Below are 12,700 nucleotides of genomic sequence, written 5' to 3' on the forward strand. Positions count from 1 at the left end.
TGTGAGATCACTCACTTTGACAGGAAGAACAGAAAAGTAGAATTATGTTTACATCAAAAAAATTATAGAATGGGGTAAATCCATGCCAACAATGTGCAAACTCCTCTACACCATAAATCACAAATGTACCTAAGTCGCTAGTGCTGTGAACATGACTAGTTACGCCACTGACATTGAATTTGGAAGAGCTATGGTTTAAATGCATGAATAAATAGTAATAACTTTTGGTCATATAAGATCTTTAACACAGTTAAAGGACACAAGGTCTTTCACATCAGCATGTGATGTTGGAACAGATATTGGAACAGTTGACAAAAAACTCAAAGTAGCAGGCTTTAAGAGGATCCTGAAAGAGGAAAATTGAATAGGTTTATTTCTTATTCTACACAACTCCAGGAAGTTTAGCAGAACCAAAATTATAAAACTTGCAAAACGGTGCTTAGTATATTTCTGTAAGTGGAATGAAGCAGACAAACATCTTTATCCTTTGAACAGATTCTCACAAACAATCCTTTCCAGTAAGTACAGCAGAGCACTGTGAATGGCACCAGTAAAAGATAACTAGCTGGTTCACTGATCCTTCAGTGTAGATCTCAGTTAGCACCTGCTCACTAGCTCTCTAATGATGGATAGACTACAAAATAATTGGCTTTCTTTACCAACTGCTCTGCCTCAGAAATGACTAACTTTCTCTAGATGAGACCATGTTGACACTGATTCACACCACATACAGATCCTCATCAGGTTATAAATGCTTAATGTCAGTGCAGCCATACATATAAACAAACATTTGGGAAACTAGTGGGATGGATTTATTGGCTGCTGAGGAATGCAGACACCTTTTGGTGTCTAGAACTTAATCCATGGCCACATATCCGACTTACAAACCAAAGGTGTTTTTTTTGTTAAATGTCTTTTTTACAATTGCAAGACAATACAGGACTCCAAGAACTGTGGATACTGCAGGTTGATCCCATCAGTGAGCTGCTCGTAGGCAAGGTGCTGGACTGGGTACAGACATTGCTGCCTGCTACAGGAAGGCATCGGAGTTTGTGCGCAAATGCTGTGCGCAGTGAATCCATGGGTGACCCCTAGTTGTAGCAAGGACTTGCCTGCTGTTGAAATCCAGAAGAGATGCCGGAGGAGATGTAGTGTGGTGTCTATGCTCTGTTGGGGGCTGGCCTCCCCTGTCAGTGCTGCCCTCCAGTGTTCAATCGGTGGAACAACAGGCTGGATTGCATGTGTCTGCACACTGCCAGGGACTGCACCATCAATTTGCAGGACTTGGGCTATATTTTATATATACACACACACATATTGCTCCCCCCCCCCCTTCTTTTTCTCGCTATTTTGAATGTGCTGTGTATGTTTTGCACCTTGGACCCAGAGGTACAATGTTTTGTTGGGCTGTATGGTTGAATGATAATTAAACTTGAATTTGAAAATGTCAAGGTTATGAATATAACCATGACCTGGGGAGCATCTGTATATTCACTTCAAACTGAACTAGCTTATAGAACTCAGAACAGTGGTATATAATGCATTTTAAAAAATGATCAAAATCAGTCATATATCACTAACAAGAAAAATCTGCAGATGCTGGAAATCCATGCAACATACACAAAATGCTGGAGGAACTCAGAAGGCCAGGCAGCATATGTGGAAATGTTGACAGTCATATATCACTATTCATTTTATTACTTTGTCTACAAGTGCACATATGCAATAATGTTGTGAAAACAGTAATTATTAGTAGTAATAATTTTAAGGTATTAATAATGATCTTTCAAGACTTACTAGATTCTGGAAAGGTTCCAGAGGACTTGAAAATTGCAAATGTCACTTCTCCTTTTCAGAAGGGATGGAGGCCAAACGAAAACCCAGGGAAATTATAGCCTGGTTAGCTTGATTTTCATGTTATACATTAATGATGGAATTGATGGCCATGGCCAAGTTTGCAGATGATACAAAGAAAGGTGGAGAGACAAGTGGTGTTGAGGAAGCAGAAAGTCTGCAGTAAGGCTTGAACAGATCAGGAAAACGAGCAAAGAAGTGGCAGATGGAATGTAGCGTAGGAAAGTGTATGTAGAAGGAACAAAGGAATAGACTATTTTCTAAACAAAAGGGACTTGCAGTAGGATTCACTAAAATTTAACTTGCAGATTGCATCAGTAGTAAGAAAAGCAAGTGCATGTTAGTAATTTTAGCATTTCAAAAGCACAAAAATATATATATATGGCTTTATATGGCATTGATCAGACTGGATTTGGAGTACTGTGAGCAGTTATGGTCCTCATATCCAAAAAAAGGATGTGGTGACATTGGAGAGGGTCCAGAGGAGGTTAATGAGAATGATTCTGGTAATGAAACAGTTAATGTATAAGGAGCATTTGATGGCTCTGGGCCTGTACCTTCTGGAGTGTACAAGAATGAGGGAGGGGAGATCTCATTGAAACAAAGTGAATATTGAAAGAACTAGAGAGAGTGGAAATGGAGAGGATGTTGCAAACTGACAGAGTATAGGACTTATTATGGAATTGATTTGTCTTATAAAGAGTACTCCTCCAAAAAGCAAAGTCTTTTTTTCTGTAAACCAAGTAGAATGTTAAATGCACAATACACGACAATGCCCATAACTATTCTAGATAAATGTTATCCGTTAGTTGAGAATTTCCACGTCTTTTTGCATTCTCTAGGACACCAAAAGTAAAAGCAGACTAAACACCTTATGTTATAATTTATGAATCAGGCTCATTAAAAGTAAAAAAAACCCAGCTAAAATACAGAGGAAATTTAATTTTACAGCTTCTCATTTCACAAAATACTACATACTTTGTTAGGTGGCTCAGCAATGAACTGAAATTAGTATCTGCATTGTGCATTCAGAATCTGCAATCAATGAAATGAAATCTAGTCAGATGATCCATATTACCTGCTGGTTGATGAGGGTGCTAACCATCTGGGGTATCTCACTCTGCACCCATCACCCCCAAAGAAACTGAAATCTTTTAAGTGAATATTTTTCTTGAGTACACAGAGCCAAAAGTAGGAGGGGAAAAATTAGACTAAGTGGACATACCCGAACCTAATCACTACACAGTGTATTTTTTAGTCAAGATCATCCTCTGTCCTCTTGTTACCAACCCAAAGGTAAAATCATCATATTCCATGTAGGCAGATCCAATGTTTTTCTTTTGGCAAAAATGCCTTAAAGCTATTTTTCGAACTGATATTTATAAACGAAACAAAATGTAAAAACTATCACCACAGAACAGTCAAGTTCGAAAAAACAATTGACTCAATTAAATAATTAAAAGTTACAGTTCAATAACCACATTTGATCTGATGTACACATGATCAACTAGAATGCATTCAGACTCCATATCTGACAATGTCCAGAATTACTAAATATCGAATTGAATTGAATTTCAGTTTATTGTCATTTAGAAACCACAAATGCAATGCAGTTAAAAAAAAGAGACAACGTACCTCCAGAATGATATCACACAAGCACATGCCAAAACAGACTACACCAGAAAATCCACATAAAGTTTGGCAATCCCCAATCCAGAGTCCGGACAGGCTGCTGCATATTAATATCGCGCTACCACCTTATCACGTTCCCCGGAAAGGAGCTCCAAATCCACCAGACAAAACAAGACTACCCAGACACACCAAGTCAAGAGACCAACTCTACCACCCAACAAACCAAAAGCTAAAGCTACAAGACCTACACAAAACCACATAGTTACATATAATTATAGAAAACATATAGTTACAACAGAGAAGACAATACCATAATTGATTAAAAAAAAGACCATGGGCACAGTAAAAAAGTCCAAAGATGTTAAAAGACTAAGTTCGAAAGAAACCACCACAGAGTTTCTGCAAGTTCTCAGGGTCCTGGTAGACTCATCATCCCACGCCGGTGGCAGAAGGAAATACCCCCGCTATGGACTTCCAAGGCGTCACCGGACTCCAAAAATATGACATGGAATAAATAAAACTGATCTGAATGACATAAATCCTGATTCATTTGTTGTGTCTAGCTCTACATACAGTATATTCACTTTAAATGGGAAAAGGCAAAGATCTCCAATGAGTTACGCAGGAGAGCTCAAGAAAATGCCATTTCCCCATTTCCAATCCCAGCATAGTATCAACTGATAGCAGCTACTTGGAATTATGATCTTTTACAATAGTCAACTACTTTGGAGTAAAATGGTTGTACAGTAAGAGAAACAGACAAGCAAAATAAATAGTTGGTGAAGTGTTGCAAAAAGTACCACAAGCTGAGCCTTTTCTCTAGCTGGACATGACTGTATTATGACAACATCCTTGGCATAGTAAGAGTACTGAAAATGGAAATGATTGTTTACTTCTTGCTGGTTCCACTGTCCTGAATAATAATAATTTGCCCTTTTAAATATTCCTATTTACTCCATTTACAGTATTTAAGTTAATAACTGATTATGTGCTATATTACATTAAGCCCTGTGAGATCATTTTTATATATTAAGATTTCTTAAGATTGTTATAGCGGGGGGTGGTAGTGGGGATGAACTCCTGACCTTCATGTATGGTTTAGATACAAATCCCTGGGGAACCATATCTACTGACAGAATGGACAAAGGTTACTGGAGCCTTAAAACCAGGTGCTTGGGCAGATTGGGCATGTCAGCTGCAGTTGGCAGCTCCTCAAGGAGAAGGTAAACTCTAATCTCAAAACTCCGTTGCTTAGCCACTCGTGGGGAAAGCCTTGGGAGTAAAACCCTGAGGAAAAATCTGGATCTGGTGTCCCTAAGGCAGCCCTACATTGAATACAGTGCTGACCGGGAACTCCTGCAAAGCAGCTGGTGCCAAACAGTATCGGTCTCTGCAGTTCCATTGGGTTCATCAAATGTGTGGAGACGGGGGCACCTGCTACATGGCAACAGCTTGCTCTCCATATCGTGCTGCCCTGACTTATGTATCACATCGACAGCAAAACCCATGTTCGGCCCAAACCAACAGAGGTCTCGAGAAAGTTTATTCTTCCTGGCATTCCTAGGTTTATTGCAGAGTAGTATAGTGTGTTTACTGACAGCAAAAAGCTTAAGACACTATGCCCAAAATGAACTTCAGTCATAAATAAAATCATATTTGCCTAGGCTGTTGAAAAAAAAATCCCATTTCTCAGCTGTTCTGCAGCCTATACTCAACACAAATCCAGAGGAATAAGCTTCTGCTAATGATAATCAAGTGGAAAGTATCCTTTTATCTTATAGACGTAGCCCTTGTATCTTATTTCCAGTAAAATGGTGACACACTCTGACGCAGTGGCCTCTTGAGGGTCAACAAAAAGTGATTTTATCTTTTTTACAGTCAAAAGACAAAGCTGGACTTTAAGAACTTCTGGTTCTGTAGGTCTAACCCATCAGCGTGCTGCTCACCAGTGGAGGAGAGGACCGTGTTGCTGCCTACTCTAGGATGGCTTTTGAGTTAAGTGTGTGAAGCAGCTTGCAGTGTAACAGCAGGTGATTTTCTTGGATGTTTCTCTTGCAATAAATACCCACCCTAGTGGATACTGATCATGTAAGATGCGGCAGGCCCATTTCCTTTGTTTGTTGATGTGACAGGCGGCAGGAGAGCTGCATGGCCTCATTTGTAGTGAGGACTAGGTCACAACTGCAGGCTTGCCTGCTGCTGCAGTCCTGAAAAAGATACACTGGAAATGGAGTAGCGTGGTGTCCATGCTCATTTGAGGGCTAGCCTCCCCCATCGGTGGAATGACAAGGTAGATTGTGTGTGTGCATACACATGTTTGAATACAGACTGCTGGGAACAGCACAATCTATTTGAGGGACATGCTACTCAGGGACTTGGTCTATATATATTTTGCATGACTGTATGTTTGCTTTCTATCTTGAATGTGCTGTGTGTGTCTTATTCTGCAGTGTGCTGTGCATGTTTTGTATCTTGGCCCAAAAGGAATGCTGTTTTGTTCCGCTTTATTCCTGAATGGTTGAATGGTAATTAAACTCAAACTTGTTAACTTGTATGGAGAAACATCAAATACCTGGTATCCTCCAGATTCTTCATGTGCTTCAGCTAATAACTACAACAAAGGCAATCCCATGGTTCCAATTTCTAGGATCAAATAAGAATGTATTTGTTCTAGAATTGGTGCCTTTAGTGGAAACCATGATTTGTTTAAACAGCAATAACTGCTTGGGAAAATCTCTTTAAACTTTGGAAAAAAAACATCATTTTCAAATCTTCTCTATTCAACATATTATCTAAGAATAATCAACATTCTATTTGAGTACACAAACTTGTAAATCATGGATTAATCTTGAAATCCAACAACACTGATACCCACACACACCCCCACCTCCATGCTGATTGTTCTTCTCCAGGAAGTATAAGCAAAAACAAATAATTTAATTTACAAACCCGTAGGTCATTTTTGCAGTACAATGGAAAATTCTAATAACTATTTAAAACTGTAGTGCTATTCATTGACACTATTTACAACAATATCTTATTTCCAAAATAAAACAAAGACTGCATAGAAAAGTGGATTAAAGATTCATTGAATCCAAGTTAATTTCAGTTAAAAGAAGCAAGTGTCAAATATTTCAAGTCTTTCACTTATGGATTTTCATTCAATGATTTATTCCATCAAAGCGAGGTGAATTTTATATTATCAAAAGTATTTGAAAATGTTTATGGTATCTTGTTTTGTTTTTCCTTATTCACTTTCCACACACAATATAAATAATTTAAAAAACAATATTCACAAAATTATGATTACATATTAATAAACAAAATTTGAATGCCATCAGAAATCAGAATATTTGAACTTTTCTTCTATCACATTTGCCAGCTGACCACAACTAACCAAACAAATGCTATATATATTATGTGAACTCATAAAACTTACTGGTTCTGTAAGAGTTGCATCTTTTTCCAAGAATTGTACCACACAATAAGCCAACTAGAAAACAAAAGACACAGTAACAGATTACAAACTATAATACTCATGGAAATAAATATTAACTTATCATTTAGAATAGAAACAAAGTATTTCATGGAAACCAGCACAATTATCTCTCTATACATCATGTGGAACAATAGGAAAACAATGGAAGAATGAAAAAAGTGGTTCTGCTAAGGGAATTTGAAAACCTAGAGACTAAATTAAAATGCAGAACCAAAAAGATAATTGCCAGTCGGACTTTGAGGCAAGTGGTCCCAGGTTTGAGTCTGGCTGGCTCCTTGCAAGCTTTCTGTCTGTGCTGGGTTAGGCGTCGAGCTAGCAAATCACAAAATGCAAAAGGAACAGCAAAGTTGCCGCCCAGTGCACGACAACGCATGGAGAGGAATAAAAACTAAAAATGTAATAATCTCTGGATTGTTACCTGAGCCACTGCAAGTTGGCACAGTGTTAATAAGATCAAAGAGTTTTAAATGCATGGATCAAAAATTAGTGTGGGAGAAGTGGGTCTGAATTTGTGGGACACTGGTACCAGTATTGGTGAAGGACAAATACAGAAGTCTCCAGAATGAAGAATAAATTTATAAATGGATAACTTCAGCAATATGAAGACAAAATTGAAAAGAAAGGTGCTAAGTACAGAACTAAAAATGTTATATTTAAATTCACGCAGTATACAACCAAGATAGTGCAATTGGCAGGTATGATGTTGAGGGCATCACAGAGTCATGGTAGAAAGAAGATCAGAGCTGGGAACTTAACATCCAGTGAAACATATCATATTGAAAGGACAGGCAGGTGGGCAGAGGGATTGAGATGGCTTTGATGGAAAAAAATGAAATCAAAACTTAGAAACAAATTGACATAGCATCAGAAGATGTAGAATCTTTGTGGGTAGAGTGAAGAAACTGCAAGGGCAAGTAGACCCTGACAGAAGTTATACACTGGCATCTGAACAGTAGCCTGGATATGGAGTATAAATTTTAACGGGAGATAGAAAATGCATGTCAAAAAGGCAATGTTACAACGGTCATGGGGGATTTCAATATGCAAATAGATTAGAAAAATCAGGTTGGTACTTTATCTCAGGAGAAAGAATTTGTAGAATTCCTTTTTAGAGCAGCGTATGGCTAAACCCATGAGTGAAAAGTCAATTCTGGATTGGGTGTTAAGTAACGAAACAAACTTGATTAGGGAGCTTAAGGTAAAGGAACCCTGAGGAGTAAGTAATCATAATGTAATAGAATTCACCCTGCAGCTTGAGAGGGAGAAGCTAAAACTATTGTATAGTTATTGCAGTTGAGCAAAGGTAACTATAGAGGCGTGAAGAAAGAGCTAGCCAAAGTTGATTGGAATGGGACATTGGATGTGATGACAGTACAGCAGCTATGACTGTAGTTTCAGGAAGTAATTTGCAAGATGTAGATCAATTCATCCCAAAGAAGGAACACCGTTCTAGAGAGAGAAAATGAAGCAACCTGAGCTGACAAAAAGGAAGTCAAAGACAGCATAAAAGCAAGAGATGGCATACAGTATAGCAAAAATTATTGGAGAATGAGAGGACTAGGAAGCTTTTAAAAAAAACAACAGAAGTCAACTAAAAAGGCAAAAGGAGAGAAAATATGAAATATAAAGGTAAACTTGTCAATAATATAAGAGGATACCAAAGGGTTTTTCTCCCCCAGATATAAAGAGTAAAAGAGTGGTAGGAGTCAACAATGGACCACTGAAAATAAAACCTGGATAGGTAGTACAAGGGAACAAAGAAATTATGGATGAACTCAATAAGTATTTTGTGTGAGTCTTCACTGTGGAAGACACCAGCAGTAAGCCAGAAATCAAGAGGCAAAAGTCAGTGTGGTTGCCATTACTAAGGTAAAGATGCTTGGGAAACTAAAGGGCCTTAAGATAGATAGCTCACCTGGACCAGATGGACAGCACCCTAAGGTTCTGAAGAGGTAGTTAAAGAGATTGTGGTGAACTTTCAAAAAGTACTAGATTCTGGAATAGTTCTGGAGGACTGGAAAATTACAAATGTCACTCCAGTCTTTATGGGGGGGGGGGGGGGGAGAGAGAGGGGAAGAGAAAATTTTAGTCGAATTAGCTTGCCTTCAGTGGCTAGTAAGATATTAGAGCCATTTATTAAGGATGAAGTTTTAGAGTACCTGGAGGCACATGAAAAAATACGCAGGTTAGCATGGTTTCCTTAAAAGGAAAACTTACCTGAAAAATCTAGAAAAATACAGCAAAGAAGCAGGCACTTCGGCCCATCTAGTCCATGTCTAATCATTTAAAATGCTTTGTCACATTGACCTGCAATCGGAGCACAGCCCTCCATACTCCAACCATCCACGTACCTATCCAAACTTAAATGTTGAAGTCAAACTTGCATGCTTCACTTGCACTGACAGCTCATTCCACATTCTCGGGCCCCTCTGAGTGAAGAAGTTTCCCTTTATGTTCTCCTTAAACTTTTTACCTTTTACTCTTAACCCAAGACCTCTAGTTGTTGTCCCACCTAATCTCACTGGAAAAAGCTGGAGTTCTAAGGAAAGACTGAATAGATTAGGACTTTAATCCTTGGAACATAAAAGATTGAAGGGATCGAGCTTGCACACCCCTCATAAATTTGTATATCTCTGTCAAATCTCTCTTCATACTCAGGCACTCCAGACCTGGCAACATCCTTGTAAATTTTTTCTGTACACTTTCAACCTTGTTTACATCTTTACTGTAGGTAGGTGACCAAAACTGCAGATAATACTCCAAATTAGGCCTGACTAATGTCTTACACAACTTCAACATAGCATCCCATCTCTTGTACTCACTACCTTGGATTTACGAGGGCCAATGTGCCGAAAGCTTTCCTTATGACCCCATCTACCTGTCGCACCACTTTCAATGGATTATTGGCCTATAATCCCAGATCCCTTGTCCTAGTTAGGAAAATAAGCTAAGGGATAGTGTCAGTAAGTGAACATCGGTATATTTTTCAAGAACTGGCCCTTAACACACAGCAGGAATTAATCCCAATTTTTAGAAAGATGAATCCCATGATAGGATTCCCAATGTGTGGTTATCAAATAAAGTCAAGGATAATATTAAATTAACCTTTGTTGTGGTCAGCACAAACATGCTAGACCAGGGGTGGGCAAACTTTTTGACTTCAGGGCCACAAAAGGGTTCTAAAATTTGACAGGGGGGCCGGACCAGGAGCAGATGGACGGAGTGTTTTGGTAATACACCTCATAAGAGAAAATAAAATATCATGGGATATGTAGAAAACATGTGCTTTAATTTCAATTGAAAATGAACAAATGCATTACAACAAAATATCTGTCTCTGAAGTCCCATGGTATTTAGCTATTTATTGAAATGACTTTTAAAACACTGAAAATTCTGTTATCCTTCAAGATATTATCATCATCACTCTCCTCCTGACTGTCTTTATTTCAAAAACGGTAGGAGATGCAGGTCTACTTGTCCTGCTCCTTCTTATTCAATTGTCCCCTGTGCCAAAACTCAACAACGACCCGCACAATGACAGAACAGTGAGAGCGCGCCAGTATGCGGAGCGCGTTATTTGATCTGGAGCGCATTTTTTATTTGAGAACGTACATGCACCTGCGCACTACTCATGTCCATCACTTAACAGAAATGACATGTAACATGTAAGGCTTATTGAAAAAAATATTTTCAAATGCATTTTTTACATAACACAACGAAGAAACTTATTTTTAATTTCAGTGGGAACAGTGTTGTTGGTCTTTTTTAGTCAGTGCATCAAAGTCTGGATTTAGTCTTGTTGTGGCGATTCTCAGGATGGATCTGAGGTGTTGGTCAGTTAACTTGGATCTGTGGCTGGCTTTGTTGATGTTCATGACGCTGAACGCCTGTTCACACAAATAGGTCGAGTCGAACAACGCCAGCATCTTCTGTGCCGTCCTCCGGAGGTTTGGAAACACGTCTTTACCAAATGAAGCATAAAAGCCATTCAGTTTAAGAGAGTTGAACTTCTCTTTTAAGACGGGGTCAGACTGAAGGTCGATCAGTTCCAGCTGTAGCTCCTCTGGTGCTGTTTCAGGATCTTGTGACAGGGGACAGGCCACCAACTGAAGTGACTTGTCAATTTTTTCAAAATCAGAAAAGCGACGGCAGAGTTCTCTGTGCAGCACATCCAGTGACTCACTGTATTTTTTCACATTTGCGCCGGCCTCTTCCAGCGTGGCTAGTGTGGGAAAATGAGTGAATAACTTATTCGAAATTTGCCTGGAGAAAAAAGCCAGCTTGGATTTAAAGGCTTTCACGTTTGTGTACATGTCATGCACAAACTGATCCTTCCCCTGTAGCTTCAAGTTCAGTTCATTCATGTGTGAAAATATATCCACAGCAAACGCAAAATCACAAAGCCAGCTCTTGTTGCTCAGCTCAGGAAATTCGCCGGCCTTCCTCAGTAACTCCAAAAATGCACCGATCTCCTCTTTGAGCTCCCATACTCGTTGAAATACTTTGCCCAAACTTAACCAGCAGACACGGGAGTGATAAAGTAGGTCCTGGTGATCCGCATCAGTTTCCTCCAGGAACGTGATGAACTGACGGTGCTGAAGTCCCCTTGCACGTATAAAGTTGACAAGTTTTACGACAGGATTCACAACATGATTCAGCCGTTAATACCGATTTACATAGAGATTCCTGGTGGATGATGCAGTGAAGGAAAATAACATCCTGGTCAGGATTTTCATCTTTCACTTTATTCTGTATTCTCCTCAGCAGGCCGACATTTTTCCCCGTCAAATTAGGAGATCCATCTGTGGTGACGTTGATAAGTTTACTCCAAGGGAGCTTCATATTTTCGATGACAGCAGACACCTGGTCATACAAGTCCTCTCCCCGTGTTTTCCTTTCAGAGACTCCATTGTCAAAAACTCCTCCGCTATTTCAAAAGTATTGTTAATTCCTTGGATAAAAATGAGGAGCTAAGCAGTGTCTTTTACATCGTTGCTTTCATCCAGTGCTAATGAATATAACGTGAATGACTCTGCCTTTTTATTTTAGTCGCTGGTTATATCTTCATCTATCAGTTCCACACGGCGAGTCATTGTCCTGCGTGATAAACTGATTTTTTTCAAATTTGTCTTTGCTCTCCGGACACAATACACCTGCTGTCTCCACCATACATTCTTTTAAAAATTCGCCTTCAGACAGAGGCTTGCTGACCTTTGCTAATTTGAATGACAGCATAAAACTCGCCTTGGTACTTGAGTCATGAATGGCAGTTTGACGGTGAAAAAAATTTTGTTGAGCCTGTAAATTAGCTGCCAACCTCTGAGCATTAGCTTCAAGTTCTTTCGTTGACTGGTCGCTAGCATAGTTGGCATGTTTTGTGGCAAAGTGACGGCTGATATTATATTCGTTAAAAACCACCACAGTCTCTTGGCATATCAGGCATACAGCAGTTGATCGGTGTTCGGTAAAAAGATATTTAGATGTCCACTCCTTATTAAACACCCGACATTCTCTATCCACTTTTCTTTTCTTTTCTTAGCTCCACTCATCTTTACAGAAGGGGTGAGAGGTTGTAGCGGTGTGCTACACGCAGTTCTAAAATTACGACACGGAGTCGGTAACTGCAGTCGAAGGAAAAAACGTTATTCGAAATCCCCAGCCTCATTTTTAAGCCTCCCTCAACCTGCCCCCCGTGGCGCAAAGGCTCCAAAGCTC

At 39.3% G+C, this 12,700-nt stretch overlaps 1 protein-coding gene across 2 annotated transcripts in view; it reads right to left on the bottom strand.

Moving 5' to 3' along the window:
- ppp2r5a (protein phosphatase 2, regulatory subunit B', alpha isoform) overlaps positions 1–12,700 on the bottom strand; it is a 171,770-nt gene that overhangs the window by 10,178 nt on the left and 148,892 nt on the right. For both annotated transcript variants that reach the window (XM_059985868.1, XM_059985867.1), the window contains one exon: positions 6,926–6,979. In XM_059985868.1, coding sequence (XP_059841851.1) covers positions 6,926–6,979 — 54 coding nt within the window. The remainder of the gene's footprint in view (positions 1–6,925; positions 6,980–12,700) is intronic.

The sequence above is a fragment of the Hypanus sabinus genome, chromosome 12 (genome assembly GCF_030144855.1).
Source record: "Hypanus sabinus isolate sHypSab1 chromosome 12, sHypSab1.hap1, whole genome shotgun sequence".
NCBI classification, from domain to species: domain Eukaryota; kingdom Metazoa; phylum Chordata; class Chondrichthyes; order Myliobatiformes; family Dasyatidae; genus Hypanus; species Hypanus sabinus.